This window comes from Triplophysa dalaica, chromosome 8 (genome assembly GCF_015846415.1).
Source record: "Triplophysa dalaica isolate WHDGS20190420 chromosome 8, ASM1584641v1, whole genome shotgun sequence".
Classification (NCBI taxonomy): domain Eukaryota; kingdom Metazoa; phylum Chordata; class Actinopteri; order Cypriniformes; family Nemacheilidae; genus Triplophysa; species Triplophysa dalaica.
Window position 1 is genome coordinate 17,650,942 of NC_079549.1, and position 26,960 is coordinate 17,677,901.

General features: G+C 39.0%; 1 protein-coding gene and 2 long non-coding RNA genes across 4 annotated transcripts; 1 reads left to right on the forward strand and 2 right to left on the reverse strand.

Moving 5' to 3' along the window:
- Positions 1-1,246: 1,246 nt before the first annotated feature.
- LOC130427939 (uncharacterized) lies at positions 1,247-7,333 on the reverse strand. Of its 2 annotated transcripts, XM_056755703.1 has the most exons (4): positions 7,193-7,333; positions 4,538-4,626; positions 4,367-4,447; positions 1,247-4,155 (listed from the first exon to the last, which is right to left on the reverse strand). In XM_056755703.1, exon 4 carries the CDS (start codon positions 3,514-3,516, stop codon positions 2,461-2,463), a length of 1,056 nt encoding a protein of 351 aa, XP_056611681.1. In that variant the 5' UTR covers positions 3,517-4,155; positions 4,367-4,447; positions 4,538-4,626; positions 7,193-7,333; the 3' UTR covers positions 1,247-2,460. The 2 variants fall into 2 exon arrangements, with proteins under 2 accessions (XP_056611681.1, XP_056611679.1); XM_056755701.1 differs by lacking the exon at positions 4,367-4,447.
- Positions 7,334-11,591: 4,258 nt separating this feature from the next.
- LOC130427888 (uncharacterized) lies at positions 11,592-14,434 on the forward strand. Its single transcript, XR_008907365.1, has 5 exons — positions 11,592-11,677; positions 12,064-12,188; positions 12,461-12,705; positions 13,055-13,150; positions 13,662-14,434. It is a non-coding gene; the product is annotated as an uncharacterized LOC130427888 (long non-coding RNA).
- Positions 14,435-14,893: 459 nt separating this feature from the next.
- On the reverse strand, positions 14,894-26,585 carry LOC130428031 (uncharacterized). The gene is made up of 3 exons (XR_008907384.1): positions 26,343-26,585; positions 22,745-22,833; positions 14,894-22,362 (listed from the first exon to the last, which is right to left on the reverse strand). It is a non-coding gene; the product is annotated as an uncharacterized LOC130428031 (long non-coding RNA).
- Positions 26,586-26,960: the final 375 nt, after the last annotated feature.

Here is a 26,960-nt window from a genome sequence, read left to right on the forward strand (position 1 = left end):
ATGAAGATATGTCGAGTTTGAACGTTTAATCTTTTGTCCTCTATGTCCAACTTCTCTCTACACAGGCATTAGTAATGAAATAGAGAGCGCCGTAACAGTCCAAGTTAGCCAATAGCACAACACGCCGAACGTTACTCAAACACGCCACAGCAACAATCAAGTGTGCACAAGAAAATGCAGCTTGCGTTGGCGAATTCATGAGAGTGAAAGTGAGATTTGAGTGAAAAAGATGAGCGAATGCACAGGAAATGAGATTGTTGAAAAGCACGAGTAGGAATTAGTTAAAAAAAGGGGGGGGAGCTCCTCTGTCGTATGGAACTGGTTTGGGTTCAAAATCTCCGACATCGACCTGTGTCGCCGTGTTGTTGCAGCCAAAGGTGGAAACACCAGCAATCTCTTTCACCACTTGAAAAGCATACATGTACACGAATATGAGACGTGCACCCAAATGCGTACAACAGATCGTCCCACACATGAGACTCGTTTACAAGCTCCTACTCTGCCCAAATGAAACTCACACCATATAACCTGTAGGGGTTCAATCTTCAGTTTTGCTGGCATGAGCTGCGGCTGGAAGGTCACGTGACCCGGCACTTCACAGCTTAACAGAGCCAGAAAAAGCGCTGTCTTTCCCACAGCTCGTATTAATACAAATGAAAACATTTGTACTCTTGTCATTTAAAAATGACTTGCACAAGGCACAATGTTTCTTAAATTGTATTAAGAATAAAAAAAATGTTTTTCACTTGTTTACAGATAACCATTCTAATTCCCAGGAAGACAGAGGGGTTCCACAGATTCAAGCACAAAAAACATTTCTCGAAATAAAAGAACATTTAAAAGTATAAAAGTACTGTTGAAATCTGTTTTGTTATTTTCCATGTTCTGTCATTAAATTAAGGATTTTTCTTTCAAATGCAGTAGGCTACAAATAGGCTAGTAAAAAATACTGTTGTAGTTTGTTTGTCTTCTTTAAGGCATAGATAACTGAAATTTAATAACTTTAATAAGAGTTTAATTGAAGAAATGAATTACAGGGAGAGATATTTTTGCCAGTGCCAGCAGTGAAAACATGAACCATCCATCACATTCAGATCTAAAACCTCAGAGACAAACTAAAATCAAATGAAACATTGTGACATGTGCAGGTGTTTTGGCAACTAGAGGCACATACTTTAGTCCTGAGGGGTCTCCTCGGCACTGCCTTTGGGGGACGCGGTTGAACACGTCTTGATGGTGGGAAACTTGGCAGAAGTGGAAGTGACACTGCAAACAAGCCAGAACAAGACAATTAAATAAAATATGTCTTCTCTCTTAGCCAAGTCCATAACGATAAATCAATCAATAAAAAGTGTTTCAGATGCAAAGATGATTGAAGGCATACACACACAAAATCTATAACAAACACTTACATGGACTTCTGTGAATAGGAGGAAGTCACACTCCCACACAAAATAAGTCTCTGAAAGTGGAGTAAAAAGATTAAAGTCTGTGTTTACGAACTGCTTCTCTGCCTCCGAGTACCCAATACTGGCGCCGCAGTTCAGCTAGAACCCGTTCTGAGCCAGGGTGAAGGAGTCGCTGATCAGTGTCTTTAATTAGCAGCTTGGTGGCTCCTAGGGTCTAGCACCTAGGGTCTAACACAATTGGGTTTATGGCCTCTAGGTCGAGGTCACTGGCATGCCGTAGCCTTCCACCCACTCTATTAAGACCAGTGGCATCATCATACTCAGGGGCAAGTGAGACAAAACGACTTATGTGGAATAGGATGTCCAGTCTTTAAAGCCATGACCTCAGTAAGAAATGAATCCATTTGAGCCCGTGCCAGAAGAAGCTTCTCCACCTTAATGTAATCGAAGACCTCCTTAGGATGGTCAGTGTTTGTTGCAGCCACCCCATGCAGGGATCTAACAGTGGACTGGACAAGCTCTTGCCATTTGTGGAATTGAACTGGATCAGGAAGAGGATTGCTAGGTACTGAAACATTTCCAATAAAGGCAGACTTCTTTATTTCACTGCAATCAGGTTTTTCTTCAGTTTTAGGCATGGATGGCCAATGGTCGGGTGGCTGAATCATAAAGGCTGGTCCTAAACTCCACTGATGAGGGCTTGCCAACTTTTGGTTATGACCCATATCCACATACTGTATCTCCATTCAGCCATCTTTGTTAGAGTCTGTATCTCTGCCATGTGTATCCCCACAAACACTTTGTATCGGCAGGGCTCCGATGTCAGCCATTTTAACACAGTGGTAGAGTCGTACCAAAAAGTGACCCTGTGGATAGGTAAGGTCAACTCCGCTCGGATCACCTTGGCCAACTGGGCATCCAACGAGGCATAGACAAAAAATTACGAGGAGCCACTCTTGATCTGGCCAAGACAAAGTTTACAATAACTTGTCCTTGCTCAACTGTGGTGCGAAAGTAAGCAACAGAACCATAGGCTCTTTCCGTGGCATAGTTAAAGGCATGAAGCTCTCGAATGGCTGAAGGATTGTCCGCAGAGGCTGGGGTGTATGCTCGAGAGAACTGCAGCTGAGGAAGTTGGAAGTTCGGCTACCCAAGCGAGCCACTTCTCTCTTAAAGGTAATGGCTCTATGGGGTCATCCCAACCAAGGTTGTGCTTCCAGAGGTCTTGGATAATGACTTTGGCTCTTGTTGTGAATGGGATAATGAACCCCAAGGGGTCGTACTGACATGTCAAAGTTTTGTAAATGTTCCTCATGGTAGGCTCAAGGATCTCAACAGAGCGTAGATTGTTCAGAGTCCTCAGCATGCCAACTAATGATTGTATAGAAAGTGCAAAGGAATCAAAGGCATTTGCATCACCCAGTTTAAGTGACGGACTGTTCATGATGGAGCCCAGCTCTGATTGCACAAGTTGTTGTGTCTGCCCGTACTTATCTTGAAGTGCCTGCAGGGCAGCAGAGTATGGATGCGGATGGTACATGTAGGATTTAGATTGCTGCTGAGCACTGGGATGTTTCAAATGTCTTAACAAGACATGGTATTTGTATTGCTCACTAAGATAGCTGTGGTTACTCAACAAATTGTCCAATACCAATTTGAACAAGGCGAAGTCACTCTCATTACCACTTTCAAACACTGGGAGCTTAGGTTGTGGGATGCCATAAGCCGAGGCGAACAGTAGCTCTGTACCCGGGTATGCAGAATGCCCAGTGTGGGGGAGGTGCACGAATGAGGATGGTTGAGTAAAGCTTGGAGCATGAGGTGACAGGGCTGATATCCGCTGGCCGGTAACTGGAGGCTGCACTGGATGAGCACGCGGTGTCACTGGAGGGAATAATGCCTGTTGTATCACATATGGACTTGTAAGTGTGGCTGTGATGGGCTGCAGTGCCAACACTAGGAATTGGGAGGAGAGCTGCTGATGCAAGGAGGAAGACTGTGGACACACAGCTGGGCTGCTATGAATAAGTTGAGTGGGATCCAAAGAGCCAACTGGTGAGCCTGAAGGGATTGGATGAGTGGATGAGCCAGAGTCTAAAGTAAGCATGTATGATACGAGCTTCGCTACCTCTAGCTCAGTCTCTGCTTCTTGCAGCTTTTTTGTCTTTCTAGATGTTTGGACAAAGTCTCCTTTGCTGTGAGAGCCTCCTCCTGGATGCACTGAGCTTCTTTAACTTGTTTCTGCAGCCACTGATATTCCCTGTCTGCAAGTGAATCTTCCTCTACCTGTTGCCTGAGACTGTCAAACTGCCTCTGCTAAATTCTTACTCCAAAGCAGCAGTCTGGAACATAGAGAGCTCTGTAGGTAAAGGCCTCATGAGGTAACTGAACGCCTGCTGGTCCTGGAATGAGAGATGGTGTCGCTATGAGACGTCTTCCTGGAACTGCTTCCATGCTGGCTAGGACAGGAGGTAGAAGCTTTAGGAGGAGGGTCCCCTGGTATCCAACCTCATATTCATCCAGCTGAGGTGGCAGATTTGTCCTGCTGCAAGGTCTTTCTGTTGTCTCTGCATCACTTACTGCTGGGTCCATTCTGGCTTTATGTTGCTCTCAAAATTTAACTGGTTGAGGCGGCAAAGTATGAACCAGATTCCGGTTAGAGAACCAAGAGTGAAGGAAGGAAGTCTTTGAGGCATTTATTAATCATCCAATTTATGCACGTATCCAATATGAGTTTAAATGTGTTCTACAAAGAAACAAGAGAAATAATTACAATTTACAAATGATCAACAACCACAGCTGATAATATTAACATAAGAACAATAGCACTCGTCATGCAAATATGCTTAGTAGGCCTACAAATATATAACAAATGTCTTTCCTTATGACTGCAATATGAACACTAATACAGTGAACATGATTTAATAATATACTTCTACAAGTAATTAAGTATAAACCTGTTCGTGATGGCTACATGTAGCGCTATATGTCTGATGACTCAGCAGAAAAATTGCGGCAATCACGTCCGCAAATAACCGCTAAAGCCGAACAATTCAAACAATGTGAACATCAGAAAACAGCAATATTATACATGACATAATACTGAATTAAATATTGTGCAAACTCACTTGTAATATATAATTACAGAAGACATAGCAGCAGCATGAACTAAGGCAGTCAGCCGTTTTACCGATAGGTAACAGTAATACTGGTCCGTCTAGAAAACAATTGAAAACACTTTAGTTCATATTTCTTAAGGCAGGCTGTCTGACAGTAAATAAAACATTACAGAGATTTAAGCACAATTACATATACAACAAACAAACAATACAAATGCAAGTACGTTCAAGCACAATTTACACCAGTTACAATGAGTTTATCTTCAGCATCTTCGCTTTAGTGATACTATTGGACAAATGTAAGATTTATTCGTTAGCTACCCATATACAGTATGTACAGGATATATATAAACATTTGAGGAATTTAAATGCACACCATGACAAAATATGTAACAGTCAAACATTTTTAGAAAATATAAACAATATAAGGAACATTTACATTTTGTCATTTAGCAGACGCTTTTAACCAAAGCGACTTACAGAGAAGGTAGAAATACAAGTCAGAAATCTGAGAAATTTAAACGTGTAATTGTAACCTCTTAATAAATATTCTAAAAGGGAACGGACAAACGTGTCGAAGTGACATTTCATCTATTTTTATGTTGCCACACCTCCATGAGTTCTTACTATAAAAATACCGGTACTTACAATGTCTTTTTTTGGAGCTTTGCCTCGTTCAGTGTGGAGTATTTCCATTGAAAACAAAATAAATCCATTGCTCTCTTGTTTACTGTAAGGCTAGGAACAGTGGTCTCTGTTGGTCTGTGCAGCCAACAGTAAAAGAGTTAGCATGATTTGCTCTGCTTACTTTTGCCATGGTGTTAGAACTTCAGACACGCATAAACAAAAATGGCGGCAGCGCCATGAATGGACACGTTCATAAAAGGGGCGGAAATATTATAATAAGAACTAATGCCTATGTAAGAAAGTGAGCGAAATCTGAACCGCTCGTTTCTCACAGGTTTGCAGAGATAGAGGCTGACATAAAAGAAGTTGTCATTTTTCTGAGTTGGCAGATGCACCAGAGAATCTATTTTAGCACGTAAACATGGACAACGTATGGTTTTTGTGAAATGACCCCTTAAAATTATCAAAGATCATTGCTTCAGAGCATGCTCATTTGGTAATGTGTGAAAACAAGCAGTGCAGAGCCTGTAAGCATTCATATGTGACTACAATGATATGAGTGGTTTTTGGATTACCGGTAGTCACTGCAAATCTTTCACCGACACTCAGTAGCAAAAACACAGCTGCTGGGGTAAAATTGAAAACTGACTCAACCACGAAGAACAACATGTCTTCCCCATATGCAACCCCATATCCCCATATCTGTGTAATGAAGGGGGCGTTAGGCTTTAGATTTTCTGATGGTAATATTTGAAGCATTCACAAAAATCTCTGGATTGTAATTCTCTTTGCATCTGATTCACAAAGTATTCTCTTTGTTTTATTCTCCTGCATCCTCTGTATAGACTTTAAGACCAAGTGCTCCGAAGAGAAGAGATTCATTTTTTAGATTCAGAGGCACATGCAGTGAGTGGGGTCACTGGGCCACTGGGCTGCTGCTGGCCTCACTACAAACGTTCGACCAATCTGTCAACCCAGGGGGAGATGTGATTGGTTGAGCAAGATCGAGTTAAAAAAACAAAATGGCGGCCAAGAAAGCAGCTAGAGCAGTTTTTGTTTAAATAAAGTTCTAATTTTTCTATTTACAACTTTTCATTGAATTAATAACAAGAAATCAGTATTGTAGTTTTAAAAAATTCTATCAGTTATAGTTTGTGCCAAATTATCTTTTCCGATTTACTTCTCTCATGCAGTCATGCAAGAAACGAATATCAGCCACTTCATCAGCTACTTCAAAAATGATCAAAATTTTTGTCAAAAATTATTGTTTATAGCTCACCGAGAAAATGAAAAATTCTCTTTCATTTGTAAATTGCTTTGGATAAAGCGTCTGCTAAATGATTAAATACAAATGTCGCGATGCCCCCTGGAGGAAATAATGTTTTTTAGAAAGTTTTAAGACGATTTTCCAAAACAAATTTGCAGTGAGTTTATCGTTATTCCAACGTTCGCAACTTTCACACGCATTTGAAGGACAGATCATCCGGCCTCTTTGTTGCTGTGGATATTTCAGCAATTTAACAGCATTAGATTAAAGAGGGTAAACCATTACTGTTCACATCCATATGATGTATCCAGATGGGCTCTTATTTGATCAGTAATGCCTTCGCGTCTCTTCGTTAAGTAAATTTAACAGCATAATTTAAAATGGAAACTTTATCATTCACATTAACTGTACACTGAATTGGACAAATCAGATGGATTAACACATCAACAGTAAATCAATACCTCGCGGCTCAAGTCAGCTCTCACTTTATTTTGACATGTTGAAGTGCGATTCCTTACAACTCCCTGAACTTCAATTAACAATTTAATTTTTTAGGCTATACTCATGTATATTATTATTTAGATGTTCATACATTTGACAGTGACAAAATGTGGAACCTATTGACAGTTATTTTTATTTAAAACAGTTATAGAAAAATAACTTATTATAAACTGCCGCCTTACAAAGTTTGAAGAAAAAAAGCTTGGTTCAATGTAACGAAAAATGTCAAACCTTTTTATAAATGTTTTCAACGGACATTTATTACTCACCCTGAACTAAAGTTATGTCTTCTCGGGGCTCGACGGTAGTAACAGCAGAAGTGTTGATAGTGGCATCTTCATGGTGGCTAACGTTTGGTTTCACAAATTTAATGAATAATCCTCTTAGATTTATTCTGGAATTCTTCTTTCTTTTCATTTTTTCGCCGCATGACTCGTGTCGATGAAATCGATCAAGCTCTCGAGCTGCAGCCGCCATATTTAATTCTTCCTCAGAGTGAGCAGATACGTACATAGAACGTGCACGACATGGAGCGAGCACGCAGCACGTACATTAGGACTTATCGAAATTAACAAAATAATGTTATAAAATTATTAATGTATTATGAAATTATAGATAGACGCAGACACATCAAACATTTTATTTTGCTGGGTGAGAAATAGTAAAAAAATTCAGTTCAAGCGCGAGGCCTTTTGGTGCTCGATGCCCTGTGCGGTAGAACACCTGGCATCTTTCGACGGCTCTGGTTACCACGGTTACGGTATTTTTTAAATTATACAAACATTGTCGCTGTACAACTCACTCTATAGGCTTGATCAGTTTTTATAGTCATTTGATGAGTTTCGTGTCCTTGATTAATTTAACAGATGGATTTCAGGCGGAGATATCCTCGCCCGTACCAGGTGGACGAGTCGAGGTAAAGTATCATTCTAGACATAATTAACAACATACATGAAAGAGTCTCTATTTTAATCTTTTTACTCTACTTTCAGACGCTCATTTTGCGATGAAGTGCGACTTCCTCCCATCCACAGAAGTCCACGTAAGTGTTTGTTATAGATTTTGTGTGTGCATGCCTTCAATCATCTTTGCATCAGAAACTCTTATTGACTGATTTATCGTTATGGACTTAGCTAAGAGAGAAGAGATCATACCTCTCTCTGCGGTGGACCTGTGGAAGAGGAAACAGGCCGCGCGAAAGGTAATAAATGAATAAACAGTCACTGTAAAGTTATTAGCGACTGATTCAATGCTTTAACAGGCTAATGGTAACCATAAAGGTCATTTTAATATAGTTCTAAACTTAATAACAAATTGTAAAATGCCTGCGAGGGACGCAGTGTCTGCAGTAAGCATTTTGCTTCTGCAGTTGACGCTTCCACAACTGCTGAATAGAGGACGCCCTCAGCTTGAGCCTTTGCGCCCTCGGCTGCTTCTTGCAGGCCTGGAGACCCCCGGAGGTGAGTGAGCTTCACATATTGTAGGAGAGAGACTAGGATCACTAAACCGTTTACATCACAACGTCAAATGATCTTAAGTCTTCACCTCAAGTCTTCATGGACTGTTTAGAAGTCTAATGCCCACTTGCTGCAAATGCATATTTTATTTAATTGTCTTGTTCTGGCTTGTTTGCAGGATCACGTCCACTTCTCCCATGTTTTCCACCATCCAGACCTCTCCAGCCGCGTCCACCAACGGCAGCGCCGAGGAGACCCGTCAGGACTGAAGTATGTGCCTCTAGTTGCCAAAACACCTGCACAGTCACTATCAATGTTACATTTGATTTCAGTTTGTCTCTGAGGTTTTAGATCTGAATGTGATGGTTCATGTTTTCAGTGCTATAACAGCGACAGTTACAGTGATTAATATCTTTTTCATATTTGTCTCTGCAGACAGGCATGGACTATGGGCTTTTTGTTGAGAAGAGCCCGGGTTTCCATAGATATTATGCCAGATGAAGCGGAATCCAATTAAATTAATGTGCAACAGAAAGAGGAATATGTGCAACAGAAAAAGATTATGTGTGACAGAAAAAGATTTTGTGTAACAGAAAAAGATTGTGTAACAGAAAAGATTATGTGTAACAGAAAAAGATTGTGTAACAGAAAAGATTATGTGTAACAGAAATGGATTATGTGCAACAGAAAAAGAATATGTGCAACAGAAAAAGATTATGTGTAACAGAAAAAGAATATGTGCAACAGAAAAAGATTATGTGTAACAGAAAAAGAATATGTTAATACGTTTTTGTCAGGAGTTTTTGTTGATTTTTGTTAAAATAAAAATGTGACTTATATACAGCACTAGTAATGTGTCTTTATTAAACAATGCAAGAAGCAATCAACATGATCTGGGGTTAAATTAGTAACAGCTAATTTTTTGTCTATTCTCTATTTTCTGATGTGGGCTTAAATGGACTATAAGCTGAAACATTCCTTGCTAGTCTTATTTCTTTTGAAAAGAAGTGAATTGATGATTAGATGTCTAGAGGTGTTAATCAGTTCACATTTTGTGTACTCATTAATGCAAATCTTAAACTTTCCCTTTATGCACAACTGATAGTTTTCAAATCGTTTAAAGTGTAATGTTAAGATTCTTTTATAAATGTAAAAAGAGACAAAAAATAAGAGAACAGTCTGTATTTCTTCACAAGTTTATTCAGTTGACTTAAAAAGGTTAGAGGGAAAACTCGATCACTTCAGATAAAAACAGGTACACTCAGTTTTTAAGCTTCAAAACACGCCCACTTTGCATTACTGCGCTACTTCATCACTTTGCGTCTACCGCCTGGTTATTTAATGATATTAATTTAGTATGTGATTTTACTGAGCTTTTGAAAATCATCATTCCATTTTTGAAATCCATGCATTTAATGCTCGCGTGACCTTCAGATGTCTATAGTGATGAGCCAGTCAGTTCTGTTACTGTACTATATCCAGAGTCTCCACAAGCAGCTTCAGAGGCTGGTATGGACCCAACTTGTGCAAGGTCAGTCAAGTTTTAACAACACAGCTGGTTTAGTCATATCTCACTCCGAACTGCTCTATTTTTCAAATATTTGGTTATCAACAATTGGCAAATAACTCAAACTGCCCATGGAAGAAAAATAAACTATTCGGGTGTTGTGTCCCTCTCATTGCTTATTAGTTCCAAGCCTCTGCTGTATGAGGAGGATTCTCCTCCACCCGATCCCACCCTCAACTCCTCTCAGTTCCAATGTCTTTTGAGAGATAAAGGTCATGAAAATTTCAATTGCATTGTATAATTAAAATATGAATTATGAAAATTGATGACTATCAGAATGCATAAAGGTAAACTATTGAATACTTTTTTGATGTACAATGAGTTTAATTATGATGGATGATAATGACATGAAAGTATAAGTATTAAAATAAGGGTGTCTTTAATATGTCTGTGGTGTTTTTACACTGTTGTCATGTGATGACTTGTAGTTGCAGTTGGGAAAAAGCAAAACCCCCATTTTAAAGGAACAGTTCATTCAAAAATTTAAATCATTGTCCGTTCTTCACACAATCATGACATTCAATACCTGTATGATTTTTTGTGACCTCTGCAGAACACAGAATATGTTTTAAAAAACGTTGGTAACCAAAAAACTTTTGACCCTTTGGATTCCTTTGTCTGTCCACAAAACCACTCAAAACATCTTTTGTGTTGTACAGAAACTCCAACATGTTTTGAATGACTTGATTGTGAATAAATTCACACACAATTACATATATCACAAACAAACAATACAAATGCAAATACGTTAAAGCACAATTTACACCAGTTACAATGAGCTTATCTTCAGCATCTTCCCTTTAGTGATAATTTTGGACAAATGTAAGATTTATTCGTTAGCTACCCATACACAGTATGTACAGGACAGATATAAACATTTGTGGAATTTAAATGCACACCATGACAAAATATGCAACAGTCAAACATTTTTAGAAAATATAAACAATATAAAGGTACATTTACATTTAGTCATATAGCAGACACTTTTATCCAAAGTGACTTACAGAAAAGGTAGAAATACACGTCAGAAATATGAGACATTTATTGAAAAGGAGAAAATTGCTTTGGATAAAGCGTCTGCTAAATGCTTAAATGCAAATGTCAAAAAAATCTTGTAATCTCAATCAGGGCCTACTGTGCGAACTTGCTCTGAGAGGCCCCCTGGAGGAAAGAATGTTTTTTTTGGAAGATTTAGGACGATTTTCTATAAAAAAAAACTTGCAGTGAGTTTATCGTTATTCCAACGATCTCAACTTTAACATGCATTTGATGGACAGATAATCCGGCCTCTTTGTTGTTAATGCTGTGGATATTCCAGCAATTTAACAATATTAGATTAAAGAGTGTAAACCATTACTGTACACATCCATATGATCAGTGCACTGTAAAAAATCCAACTCACAAAAAGTTAGACTAATGATTATCTTTTAGTTAACTGGACAAATAAATGCAAAAAAGTTGACTTAACCAGTGAAAAGAAGGTGGTTCAACAACCGTTGGACTAACATATTATTACTTGTAAATTCGATTAATAAATGCAAGTTAACAACCATAGAAGTTGGGTTGGAGGTTGGAGCATGCGCATTGTAACGATCACGAGGTTGGCGCATGTGCAATGAAGCGCGCGCCAACGGACAGAGACTGGACGAAGGAGACATTTTAGCATCTGCGTGCGAGACTAATGGATCTACTCACAGCCAACGTGTTTCTACTCAAAGCCATCGTTTTATGTAAGTAATAAGTAGGCTATATGCATTGAAGTATTGTGTAAAAGTAGCATGTATCTGCTTGATCGCAGAGCCGTGGTTACGGCTAGTTATGCACTGTATATTTTTTTTGCCGCGAGGATGCTTAACTTTTAACAAGTCTCCCAACTTCAGCATATAGCATGTACAAATTTTAGAATAGAACCTGATGCAATCGTGGTAAGTTAAGTTAAGAACAAGTTTGTTTATTTCAAAGTAACTTTGACGTTATTGCACTGACACATTTACTATTTAATTTGGCATTTTTTGCAGTACACAAATATAAAGAAATATTTTAAAGTCGACTCTTTATCTTAAATTTAAATTCACACACGCTACAGTGGCCTAATATTAGAATTTTAACGTTTCAGACTGAGATCACAGGCAATAAACATCTGCAAAAAAAAATCCTGTGTCCTTCGAAGCCTGGCTAGGCTCTCACGTGTTTTGCAGACTACTCGACGGTGTCGACAAGACTGCAATCGTCTCATTTAAAGTAAGTATCATTTTATAGAGTTGATTTAGATTTAATATTATTAACAAATACATGTGCAAAAATCAATGAATTTGAACTGATTTGCAAATGTATTTTGCTATCCAAAAATATGCATTTAAACTTGTGTCTTGATCGAATTCAAAGTACCAGAGGAGATTCCCCCTTCCATGTAAAGCGCTTTGAGTACATAGAAAAGCGCCATATAAATGTAATGAATTATTATTATTACCACAAATTGTGATACATTAATACAAACATGTCTCTATTTGCAGATCATCCTAAACGCCAGTCTGATGATTCTCTGGAGGAGGAAAGGCTAAACAATGTTACAACCAAGACCTGTTTTATTTCTATCACCAGTTATGTAATGAGTTCAAACATCACTAGTGTGGACCTCCTTGAGACATTCAGAGCATCAATACACGAGCACACTCCGCAACTCTTCAAGCCATACAGAGCAAGAAAGGGGGCATTTGGAACAGAAATGGAAGATCTTCTCAACAATCTTGATCAGCAGGTAACTTGTTAATGTCAAAGTTACCAATAGATAGATAATTTTAAAAACAGATTAATCAGAGCCATTTGCTATTTTATTTTCTATAAAGAACATTTTTGGAAGATATTTTTGAAGGAATATGACAATGTATGTCAAGTGTTCACTAGCTGATTAGACTGATTTTGGTTCTGAACTTAGTATACTGCATACAATACTGATTTCCTATTTAACCCATCTAATTTTATTCATTGGCTCATTAGCAGAGGCTTTATGACTTCAAACATACATGCAAACTCATAAAAAGTTTAAATTAATAACAGTGCATTACAATATTTTTTTGTTTGTTGTTGTTTTGTACCCATTTTTTTAGACCACAAATATTGTGACTCACAGAATGCAAACCGTCCTGGAAGGTCTCCCCATGTTTCTATGACAAGATTCCTCTGTACTTTTTAAAACATGCCTGGTGAGTATGTTTCATTACTTCAACAGATATACAACATCTTGCCACATGACCATGAGTGATTAATAGGAATGAGAATTTTTGTGTTAACAGCAAACAAATTGTTTTGATGATTCATTGAATCATTTTTGATTCAAAGTATATTTTTTCAAATACAACATGAATTTGGTCAATGATTGGGTATGAAATTTATTACAGTTAACATGACAGCCTCAGTCACCAATCACTTATATTTTGTGGTAGATTTTGCAATGAAACTGAATAATGACTGAAAATATACCATCTTAGTTGTTATAATTGCTTTTTTGTGATATAGCTTATTCAGGGTAGTACTAAATCAAAAAAGAGCCAATTGTAATTTGTGTATTTACTATATAAAATGATAAACATCTTGCTGATTCTGCAAATGGGATGCATACCTAAGAGCACATTGGTATAGGATACTTTATAGTTCATTTTTGTTGTTATTGTTTGTTGGTGTCAAGTGATATTGATTTATTCTTTTTATTATAAGGACAAGACTCCAGAGGACAGACAGACCAGAGGGATGAAGGTGGGAATCCTTATTGTAATTGAAGATGATGCCCCCCCCAGCACACTGCCCAGTGTCACAAAATTTGCTGTTGTGTTGGAGGAGGTATTGTACTGAGAGATGCTCCAGACTTGCAGTCTGCACTTGCATACCTGTTTGGCCTTCTGTTTGCCTTGGACTTTGAGTACCCAAAGCAACTGAAATACACTTTTGAGGTTATTGAGAAAGTGTTTATGGAGATGGGCACTCATTGCTCTGCCAGGGTACAGACCCTCAAAACTAAGCTATTACTGTGAGATGCATTTGTGAGATGTTTGTATCTTACATTTAAGATGCAAGTAGATAGTTTTTTTTTTTTGCAATTTGCTTGCATTTTGTTTGACTCATTTTTGTTTAAACTGTTAACTTGAGGTTGTGATAAACATTGGTGCCACTGTTTCAGCACTTACAGCACAAACGTTAACTTGCTTATGGTATAAAGCTGCTCAGTTGTAACATATTCAGTGTTTACAATTTAAAATGTAAAACATTTAAAAGATAGAACATTTTAAGTATTTATGACCAGTGGAATCTAAACACTTTGAATGTAAAAGTACTCTTTAAAAAAAATGTTTTATTCTTCTGCCTACTCTTTTTTTTTTATTTCTTTTTTAATGATAAGGAGTATGGCTAAAGTGGTAAACATGTTTGTTTTTTCCATTTCCACACCAAAGTGTTGCTGCTGGTTTAAAATAAAACCTGGACCAAAATATCAAGCCTGTAGTATCTTAATTTTTTTACCTTGTAATCAACATTTTTAGTCAACTGAACATACTTTATTAAGTCAAGTGAAAATAACATTAAAAGTTGAAATTGTATAATTTTGTAAGTTTTTTTAACTATAAAAACTCAATCAGCTGAACAAAAGATTTTAGATTGGTAAACATGTGACTTTACTCAGTGAATTAAGTTAAGTGAACTACTTTGTTTAAAAGTTGAGTAAACTCAAAAAAGCCGTGCAGCAAGTTGCCTTACAATTTTAAGTTATGTCAACTTTAAATTTTTTACAGTGTGGAGGCTGATGCAAAAAAATTGAGGGGGCGCAAACAAACTGAAAATCCAACTGTCAGATTATAAAGCCATTAATATATATAAAGCCATTAATCAGGTGATTTATCATTATTACAGTCAGTCAATGTTTATGCATTTAAATAAATGTACAATGAATCAGTGAATTTGATTGAATGTGGGTTTATTATCAGTAATGAAGTAATCAAGGAAACCATTAAAAAAAAAACATTTACCTAATCATTGGCCAGTAACACTATTTGAAAATAAATTTTGCTCTCCTTTCTTTCTGACTTTCTGGAAAATTTCTCAATGACCTTCTTGTTAAAGTCAATTATCTCAGTCACCTTTCTCTTCTCCACTGACAGTATGGCCAATGCATTTAACCTATCCTGGGTCATGCTATTTCTCAGAAAAGTCTTAGCTCTTTTCAAAGTTGAGAAACACCTCTCAGCCTCTTCTGTGGTCATGGGTGTGGTGATGAGGATCTTTAGGAGAGTGACAGACTCTGAAAAGACTTGTCTTTAGCTTACTCCCATTGAGCACTGGATAGGCCTTCAAAGTCCCACTCAGTGCATCTGGAGGAAACGCCACTGTGTACTGTTCAAACCTGTCTGCTTGAAGCAAGGTGGCACTATCGAGGTATATAAGCAAAAAAAACTCTTCTGTAGTTACGTTTGGCATCAATGTAGCGCAGCACAAATTGGCACTGTGTGGCAATATCAGTGGTCTCGTCGGCCTGGATTGAAAGAAAACCACTGCTTTGTGCTTCTTGGATTACGTGTTCCCTCATAACAGACAACATACAGTCCAACAGCTCGTTCTGCACGGTTTTCGAAGTTCCCTTAAACACAGTGGCATTCTCTAGGTGCTCTTTCAAAACTCCATCAAGTAAAGCAAAGTCGACCAAGCCACGGAACATCCCGCGGTTATCCAAACTCCTTGAGGCGTTTTTTTTCTTCATCCGAACGTCTTTTGAACGGGTATTCTTGTAAAGTTAAAACCGAATTTTCTGTCATCTCGAGATAATTTCGCTTGCTTCCACATTAATCAGTACCTGCTGTCAGTCAAATGGCAACCTGATGCTGAGCGGTAATGAGAAGTGTTGAGAACGGTCCAATCACATGAGGCCAAAAATATAAAAACAATATTGATTCGCTTACAACAAAAGTGGGAGGGTTGAAACAAGCCAATTAGAACTCAGCCTCAAATCACATGCTTCCAAAAAATTAACGCACCTAAATAAACACTCGTTATTTTTTAATAAATGATAATACGACTAACAGTTAAATAGTTCGACGAAAATATTTTATTTCGTTATTAATTTGCGATATATATTTAACTTATTGTTGCCATATTAAAGTAGCTTTCTTTTTTGGCAAACTTTAAGGGGGAGGCGCCCCAGCGCCCCCTATTGACCGGCAGCCACTACATTAGATATATTCAGATCGGGGAGGGATGGCCTCTTATTTGATCAGTAATGCCTTCGCGTCTCTTCGTTAAGTACATTTAACAGCCTCATTTAAAATGGAAACTTTATCATTCAAATGAACTGTACACTGAATTGGACATATCAGACGGATTAACACATTAACAGTAAATCAATGCCTCCTGGCTCGAGTCAACATTCACTTTATTTTGACATGTTGAAGTACGATTCCTTACAACTCGCTGAACTTCAACATTCAATAAACAAAATTAGGCTATACTCATGTATATTATTATTTAGATGTTCAAACATTTGACATTGACCAAATGACATTTATGTCTTCTCATTTATGTCGTGTCGACAAAATCGATCAAGCTCTCGTGCTGCAGCCGCCATTTTTAATTCTTCCTCAGAGTCAGCAGATACGTACATAGAACGTGCACGACCTGTAGCGAGCACGCAGCACGTACATTATGACTTATCGAAATTGACAAAATAATGTTCTACATTTGTGAATGTATTATGAAATTATAGATAGACGCAGACACATCAAACATTTTATTTTGCTGGGTGAGAAATAGTAAAAAAATTCAGTTCAGGCACGAGGCCTTTTGGTGCTCGATGCCCTGTGCGGTAGAACACCTGGCATCTTTCGACGGCTCTGGTTACCACGGTTACGGTATTTTTTAAATTATACAAACATTGTCGCTTTACTACGATCAGTTTTGTAGCAATTACATGAGTTTAATTTCCTTCGTTTATTATGGACTACAGGCAGAGATATCTTCGCCCGTACCAGGTGGACGAGTCGAGGTAAAGTATCATTCTAGACATAATTAACAACATACATGAAAGAGTCTCTATTTTAATCTTTTTACTCTACTTTCAGACGCTTATTTTGTGATCAAGTGCGACTTCCTCCCATCCACAGAAGTCCACGTAAGTGTTTGTTATAGATTTTGTGTGTGCATGCCTTCAATCATCTTTGCATCAGAAAGTCTTATTGACTGATTTATCGTTATGGACTTAGCTAAGAGAGAAGAGATCATTCCTCTGTCTGCGGTGGACCTGTGGAGGAGGAAACAGGCAGCGCGAAAGGTAATAAATGAATGTATTTTAACCCACATAAGTGCCTGCGAAGGACACAGTGTCTGCAGTAAGCATTTTGCTTCTGCAGTTGACGCTCCCTTAAGTGCTCAATAGAGGGCGCCCTCAGCTTGAGCCTTTGCGCCCTCAGCTTGAGCATTTCAGGCCTGGAGACCCGCGGAGGTGAGTGAGCTTCACATATTGTAGGAGAGATACGAGGATCACTAAACCGTTTACATCACAGAACCTTAAATGATCTTAAGTCTTCACCTCATGTCTTCATGGACTGTTTAGAAGTCTAATGCCCACTTGGTGCAAATGCATATTTTATTTAATTGTCTTGTTCTGGCTTGTTTGCAGGATCACGTCCACTTCTCCCAAGTTTCCCACCATCCAGACCTGTTCAACCCTCAGGACTGAAGTATGTGCCTCTAGTTGCCAAAACACCTGCACATGTCACTATCAATGTTACATTTGATTCAGTTTGTATCTGAAGTTTTAGATCTGAATGTGATGGTTCATGTTTTCAATGCTATAACAGCGAATGTTACAGTGATTAATATCTTTTTCATATTTGTCTCTGCAGACTGGAATGGATTTTGGGCTTTTTATAAAGAACAGCCCGGGTTTCCCAGGATATTTTGCCAGATGAAGTAGGATCCAACTAGTTTAATGTGCAATAGAAAGGGAAATATGTGCAACACAAATATATTTTGTGCAACAGAAAAAGAATATGTGTAATAGGACTGGGCGATATACCGGTATGTACGTGACAACCTGTAATATTTTGCGCCATGATATGAATTTTGCTATATCATGCATACGTTATATATTCGTGAAATCTAATTTTGCATTTACAACGTTTTGTTCAATTTGTCATCCGTTTACACTGCTAATGAAGATATGTCGAGTTTGAACGTTTAATCTTTTGTCCTCTATGTCCAACTCCTCGCTACACAGGCATTAATAATCAAACAGAGAGCGCCGTAACAGTCCAAGTTAGCCTATAGCACAACACGCCGAACGTTACTCAAACACGCCACAGCAACATTCAAGTGTGCATAAGAAACTGCAGCTTGCGTTCGCGAATTCATGAGATTGAACATGAGATTTGAGTGAAAAAGATGAGCGAATGCCCAGAAAATGAGATTGTTTTACAGCACCAGGAGGAATTAGTGAAAAAAAAGGGGGGGCTCCTCTGTCGTATGGAACTGGTTTGGGTTAAAAATCTCCGACATCGACCTATGTCGCCGTGTTGTTGCAGCCAAAGGTGGAAACACCAGCAATCTCTTTCACCACTTGAAAAGCATGCATGTACACGAATATGAGACGTGCACCCAAATGCGTACTACAGATCGTCCCACACATGAGACTCGTTTACAAGCTCCTACTGTGCCCAAATTAAACTCACACCAAATAACCTATAGGGGTTCAATCTTCAGCTTTGCTGGCAGGAGCTGCCGCTGGCAGGTCACGTGACCCAGCACTCCTGGCACTGGCGGGTCACATGACCCGGCACTCCTGGCACTGGCAGGTCATGTGACCCGGCACTAGGGGTGTGCGATATGACGATATTAGATCGTGAACGATTAAAATGACTGCACGATCCACTTTTTCGGGAAAATCGTTAAATCGTCCTATATAGTAGTGTTCTATAGAATTCGTCAACATACTTGCGATAGATTGCGCCATGTTAACAAGCTCGTATACGTTGCTTGTGAATTCAGTAAGATTAAGTGACGCGGTCAGTGAAGATGGAGGGAAACACGGAGGACTTGGTCCCTAAAAAATTCTACATCAGTAATAATGAAATGGTTTGGGTTTTCCCCAACTGACACGGCCCAAACAACAGTTATTTGCAAATGTGGCAATGATAAGATTCGAGCGTCGTAAGGCAACACAACGAACCTTTTTAACCATCTCAAAATAAAAGGGACTGAAAGAGAATGCCGACAGTCAAATTATAAAGGGATCCCACGCGAGTAAATCAGGTACAACCAAGCATACGGAAACTAAAAGGCTTAAACAACGACTTTAGCGAAAGAACCATTTGAGAAAGGAACTCTTTATGATTCCCATAAAGACTGTGGAAAATGAGGGCTTTAAAAAACTGCTCAAAGTCGTAGATCCATGTTACGAAATACCCAGCCAAAAATATTTATCCTCCACGCCCATTCCACAGCTTTACTCCGAGTGCCGCAACAAGATGAAAAACAAAATTCAAAATGTAAAGTTTTTTGCTAACAGCTGATTTATGGTCTTGCACTTGCATTAAATATTAACCTGATTAAAATATTCTTCATAATATAAATGGTAAAGAGTATATTTTTATATGGGGACTTAGTTTGGCTGTATTGAAGCCCCTTTAATTTGCAAAATAGTCTTAAAACCAACTTGAAGAAGAACCGCGATAAAATCGTAAATCGTGATCTATCTGGAAAAAATCGTGATTTGAATTTTTTTCTAGATCGCCCACCCCTACCCGGCACTTCACAGCTTAACAGAGCCAGAAAAAGCGCTGGCTTTCATAACAACTGGCAGGTGGCAGTTTGCACTGTCAGCTAAACCGAGTCTGAAGATGCGCAGACTTTCACGCGTTATCGCAGCTCTTCTGTATCGAAATTATAATATCTGTATAAGAAATACCTGTGCAAGTTTCAAACAACTGCCAGTTGTTCTGACAAAATTTGATCACCACATTTTGTGGGCTTTATGCATAAAAAGACATCCATACAAACAAATTCTGAATGAAATATATAATGGGGCGACATACTGTAGTGGATTACCGAGAGGGAGCAAAATGACCGGCGGGAACCACACGCGAGGGTGTTTTCAGAACTACACTCTTGCAAACTGAACAATATCCTGTGGTTACAAAAAAAGGGTAAATTGGACAACTTTTTTTGTTAAACCGTCTGCTGGTTCGGTGTAGTGGTATAAAAAAACTATATTACAAATTAATTAGCTACACACACACACACACACATACCTGGTGTGGAAATAAATTTTAAAGAAATAAAAAGTAAATAAAATCACACTGATCGTGAAAATTTTTAACGTTAAAAAAGAAAGTTATGTTGAGATGAAACCTCTTGTTCATTACATTTTACTTCATAATTGCAACCGCATGTGTTGTACAGATGAGGTTATGCTCACCAAGGTTGTGCTTCCAGAGGTCTTGGATAATGACTTTGGCTCTTGTTGTGAATGGGATAATGAACTATACTGACATGTCAAAGTGTTGTACATGTTCCTCATGGTAGGCTCAAGGATCTCAACAGAGCGTAGATTGTTCTGCAGGGTGTCACTGATACAACTGCAGAATTCTCTTGCTGAGGCAGTATTGAACAAAGCCCTCCCAGTAGGCAGGTGGCAACTTGCCTAGTAGACGATCCACATGAGAGCCACACATGAGCTTGTAACCATTCTGGCCTTCAAGAGTCCTCAGCATGCCAACTAATGATTGTATAGAAAGTGCAAAGGAATCAAAGGCATTTGCATCACCCAGTTTAAGTGACGGACTGTTTATGATGGAGCCCAGCTCTGATTGCACAAGTTGTTGTGGCTGCCCGTACTTATCTTGAAGTGCCTGCAGGGCAGCCGAGTATGGATGCGGATGGTACAGTCGTGGGGGCAGTCGTGGCCTAATGGTTAGAGGGTTGGACTCGTGACCAGAAGGTTGCCGGTTCGATCCTCAGGTCAGGCGCGTAACGACTGAGGTGTCCTTGAGCAAGGCACCTAACCCCTACTTGCTCCCCTGGCGCTGCAGCGATAGCTGCCCACTGCTCTGGGTGTATGTGTGTTCACCACTTGCTGTGCGTGTGTTCACTACTCTCTGGATGGGTTAAAAGCAGAGGTATATCTCGGATATGGGTCACCATAACTGACAAATTAGTCACTTTCACATACATGTAGGCTTTAGATAGCTGCTGAGCACTGGGAAGTTTCAAATGTCTTAACAAGACATGGTATTTGTATTGCTCACTAAGATAGCTGTGGTTACTCAACAAATTGTCCAATGCCAATTTGAACAAGGCGAAGTCACTCTCATTACCACTTTCAAACACTGGGAGCTTAGGTTGTGGGATGCCATAAGCCGAGGCGAACAGTAGCTCTGTACCCGGCTGTCCAGAATGCCCAGTGTGGGGGAGGTGCACGAATGAGGATGGTTGAGTAAAGCTTGGAGCCTGAGGTGGCAGGGCTGATATCCGTCGGCCGGTAACTGGAGGCTGCACTGGATGAGCATGCGGTGTCATGGGAGGGAATAATGCCTGTTGTATCACATATGGACTTTTAAGTGTGGCTGTGATGGGCTGCAGTGGCACCACTGGGAATTGGGAGGAGAGCTGCTGATGCAAGGAGGAAGACTGTGGACACGCAGCTGGACTGCTATGAATGAGTAGAGTTCGATCCAAAGAGCCAACTGGTGAGCCTGAAGGGATTGGATGAGTGGATGAGCCAGAGTCTGTAGTAAGCATGTATGATACAAGCTTCGCTACCTCTAGCTCAGTCTCGGCTTCTTGCAGCTTTTGTGTCTTTCTAGACGTTTGGACAAAGTCTCCTTTGCTGTGAGAGCCTCCTCCTGGATGTACTGAGCTTCTTTAACTTGTGTCTGCAGCCACTGATATTCCCCGTCTGCAAGTGAATCTTCCTCTACCTGTTGCCTGAGACTGTCAAACTGCCTCTGCTTAATCCTTCCTCCAAAGCAGCAGTCTGGAAACTAGAGAGCTCTGGTGGAAGATAAATGCCTGATGAGGTAACTGAATGCCTGCTGGTCCTGGAATGAGAGATGGTGTCGCTATGAGACGTCTTCCTCGAACTGCTTCCATGCTGGCTAGGACAGGAGGTAGAAGCTTTAGGAGGAGGGTCCCCTGGTATCCAACCTCATATTCATCCAGGTGAGGTGGCAGATTTGTCCTGCTGCAAGGTCTTTCTGTTGTCTCTGCATCACTTACTGCTGGGTCCATACTGGCTTTATGTTGCTATCAAAATTTAACTGGTTGAGGCGGCAAAGTATGAACCAGATTCCGGTCAGAGAATCAAGAGTGAAGGAAGGAAGTCTTTGAGGCATTTATTAATCATCCAATTTATGCACGTATCCAATATGAGTTTAAATGTGTTCTACAAAGAAACAAGAGAAATAATTACAATTTACAAATGATCAACAACCACAGCTGATAATATTAACATAAGAACAATAGCACTCGTCATGCAAATATGCTTAGTAGGCCTACAAATATATAACAAATGTCTTTCCTTATGATTGCAATATGAACACTAATACAGTGAACATGATTTAATAATATACATCTACAAGTAATTAAGTATAAACCTGTTCGTGATGGCTACATGTAGCGCTATATGTCTGATGACTCAGCAGAAAAATTGCGGCAATCACATCCGCAAATAACCGCTAAAGCCGAACAATTCAAACAATGTGAACATCAGAAAACAGCAATATTATACATGACATAATACTGAATTAAATATTGTGCAAACTCACTTGTAATATATAATTACAGAAGACATAGCAGCAGCATGAACTAAGGCAGTCAGCCGTTTTACCGATAGGTAACAGTTATACTGGTCCGTCTAGAAAACAATTGAAAACACTTTAGTTCATAATTCTTAAAGCAGGCTGTCTGACAGTAAATAAAACATTACAGAGACTTAAGCACAATTACATATACAACAAACAAACAATACAAATGCAAGTACGTTCAAGCACAATTTACACCAGTTACAATGAGCTTATCTTCAGCATCTTTGCTTTAGTGATACTATTGGACAAATGTAAGATTTATTCGTTAGCTACCCATATACAGTATGTACAGGATATATATAAACATTTGAGGAATTTAAATGCACACCATGACAAAATTGTAACAGTCATTGGCTACATTGGCTTCCCGTAGTCGCTCGCATCAAATTCAAGACTCTGCTCCTGGCCTACAAGACCACTACTGGTTCGGCACCACCTTATCTTAAATCGCTAATGCGGAGATATGTACCCGCCAGATCCCTACGCTCTGCAAACGAACGACGTCTTGTGGTGCCATCCCATAAAGGTAAAAAATCTCTCTCGCGCATCTTCTCCGGATCTGTTCCACCTATGTGGAATGATCTGCCCACTGCTACAAGATCTGCAGATTCTGTAGCCATCTTTAAGAAACGCCTGAAAACACATCTCTTCCGCCAACATCTGACTGATCTGTTCTGACTCTTTTCTTCTCTACTCTTATATAAAAAATAAAAAAAAATGAATGGCTCCGTATACGGTGTTAGGCTATATGAGACTAGTCTTCTTTTTGATTGCACTTATGCTTTTGTTGTACTTATGCTGTCCTAATTGCTTCCATTATCTACCCCACTTGTAAGTCGCTTTGGATAAAAGCGTCTGCTAAATGACTAAATGTAAATGTAATGTAAATGCAGTCAAACATTTTTAGAAAATATAAACAACATAAGGGACATTTACATTTTGTCATTTAGCAGACGCTTTTAACCAAAGCGACTTACAGAGACGGTAGAAATACAAGTCAGAAATCTGAGAAATTTAAACGTGTAATTGTAACCTCTTAATAAATATTCAAAAAGGGAACGGACAAACGTGTCGAAGTGACATTTCATCTATTTTTATGTTGCCACACCTCCATGAGTTCTTACTATAAAAATATCAGTACTTACAATGTCTTTTTTTTGGAGCTTTCAGTTCAGTGTGGAGTATTTCCATTGAAAACAAAATAAATCCATTGCTCTCTTGTTTACTGTAAGGCTAGGAACAGTGGTCTCTGTTGGTCTGTGCAGCCAACAGTAAAAGAGTTAGCATGATTTGCTCTGCTTACTTTTGCCATGGTGTTAGAACTTCAGACACGCATAAACAAAAATGGCGGCAGCGCCATGAATGGATACGTTCATAAAAGGGGCGGAAATATTATAATAAGAACTAATGCCTATGTAAGAAAGTGAGCGAAATCTGAACCGCTCGTTTTCTCACAGGTTTGCAGAGATAGAGGCTGACATAAAAGAAGTTGTCATTTTTCATGTTTTCTGAGTTGGCAGATACACCAGAGAATCTATTTTAGCACGTAAACATGGACAACGTATGGTTTTTGTGAAATGACCCCTTAAAAATATCTAAGATCATTGCTTCAGAGCATGCTCATTTGGTAATGTGTGAAAACAAGCAGTGCAGAGACTGTAAGCATTCATTTGTGACTACAATGATATGAGTGTTTTTTGGATTACCGGTAGTCACCGCAAATCTTTCATCGACACTCGGTAGCAAAACACAGCTGCTGGGGTAAAATTGTAAACTGACTCAACCACGAAGAACAACATGTCTTCCCCATATGCAACCCCATATCCCCATATCTGTGTAATGAAGGGGGCGTTAGGCTTTAGATTTTCTGATGGTAATATTTGAAGCATTCACAAAAATCTCTGGATTGTAATTCTCTTTGCATCTGATTCACAAAGTATTCTCTTTGTTTTATTCTCCTGCATCCTCTGTATAGACTTTAAGACCAAGTGCTCCGAAGAGAAGAGATTCATTTTTGTAGATTCAGAGGCACATGCAGTGAGTGGGGTCACTGGGCCACTGGGCTGCTTCTGGCCTCACTACAAACGTTCGACCAATCCGTCAGCCCAGACTGTCTCTCTATCTCTCTTTATCCTCTGGATGATGCATTGAAACATGGAAATCCTGGCATTCCTGGACAGATGATGGAATGGAAAAAAGTCTCCATGTAAGGCTTATAGTGATGAGAACTATTAGCGTATCAACGCCTGTTTAAAGCCTTTGTGAGACTTCAGCTGTAAGCTTTGTGAGGATTTAACATTGGCTGCGTCTGAAAGCTCTAAAAGGCTGCCTTTGGAGGCAGCATTTCAAGGTAGGAAGGCATCAAGGAACGTCTGAATCAAATGTTTGCTTTGCTGTCTCCTGAGATACCTCCATCAGGTCGATTTTTGAAGTAAGCGTAGAAGTATCTTTCGCTGCCTTCAATGTCCCACAATTCTATGCATGTGCTCACGGGGGAGATGTGATTGGTTGAGCAAGGTCGAGTTAAAAAGACAAAATGGCGGCCAAGAAAGCAGCTAGAGCAGTTTTTGTTTAAATAAAGTTCTAATTTTTCTATTTACAACTTTTCATTGAATTAATAACAAGAAATCAGTATTGTAGTTTAAAAAAATTCTATCAGTTATAGTTTGTGCCAAATTATCTTTTCCGATTTACTTCTCTCATGCAGTCATGCAAGAAACGAATATCAGCCACTTCATCAGCTACTTCAAAAATGATCAAAATTTTTGTCAAAAATTATTGTTTATAGCTCACCGAGAAAATGAAAAATTCTCTTTCATTTGTAAATTGCTTTGGATAAAGCGTCTGCTAAATGATTAAATGCAAATGTCGCGATGCCCTGTGCGAACTTGCTGTGCGAGGCCCCCTGGAGGAAATAATGTTTTTTAGAAAGTTTTAAGACGATTTTCCAAAACAAATTTGCAGTGAGTTTATCGTTATTCCAACGTTCGCAACTTTCACACGCATTTGAAGGACAGATCATCCGGCCTCTTTGTTGCTGTGGATATTTCAGCAATTTAACAGCATTAGATTAAAGAGGGTAAACCATTACTGTACACATCCATATGATATATCCAGATGGGCTCTTATTTGATCAGTAATGCCTTCGCGGCTCTTCGTTAAGTAAATTTAACAGCATAATTTAACATGGAAACTTTATCATTCACATTAACTGTACACTGAATTGGACAAATCAGATGGATTAACACATTAACAGTAAATCAATACCTCGCGGCTCAAGTCAGCTTTCACTTTATTTTGACATGTTGAAGTGCGATTCCTTACAACTCCCTGAACTTTTTTAGGCTATACTCATGTATATTATTATTTAGACGTTCACACATTTGACAGTGACAAAATGTGGAACCTATTGACAGTTATTTTTATTTAAAACCGTTTTAGAAAAATAACTTATTATAAACTGCCGCCTTACAAAGTTTGAAGAAAAAAAGCTTGGTTCAATGTAACGAAAAATGTCAAACCTTTTTATAAATGTTTTCAACGGACATTTATTACTCACCCTGAACTAAAGTTATGTCTTCTCGGGGCTCGACGGTAGTAACAGCAGAAGTGTTGATAGTGGCATCTTCATGGTGGCTAACGTTTAGTTTCACAAATTTAATGAATAATCCTCTTAGATTTATTCTGGAATTCTTCTCTCTTTTCTTTTTTTCGCCGCATGACTCGTGTCGATGAAATCGATCAAGCTCTCGTGCTGCAGCCGCCATTTTTAATTCTTCCTCAGAGTCAGCAGATACGTACATAGAACGTGCACGACATGGAGCGAGCACGCAGCACGTACATTAGGACTTATCGAAATTAACAAAATAATGTTATAAATTTATTAATGTATTATGAAATCATAGATAGACGCAGACAGATCAAACATTTTATTTTGCTGGGTGAGAAATAGTAAAAAAAATTCAGTTCAGGAGCGAGGCCTTTTGGTGCTCGATGCCCTGTGCGGTAGAACACCTGGCATCTTTCGACGGCTCTGGTTACCACGGTTACGGTATTTTTTAAATTATACAAACATTGTCGCTGTACAACTCACTCTATAGGCTTGATCAGTTTTTATAGTCATTTGATGAGTTTCGTGTCCTTGATTAATTGTAGAGATGGATTTCAGGCGGAGATA

What these genes read in the sequence shown, in the direction of transcription:
- LOC130427939 (XM_056755701.1), bottom strand. Translation starts at nt 3,516, where the DNA reads ATGCTTACTTTAGACTCTGGCTCATCCACTCATCCAATCCCTTCAGGC.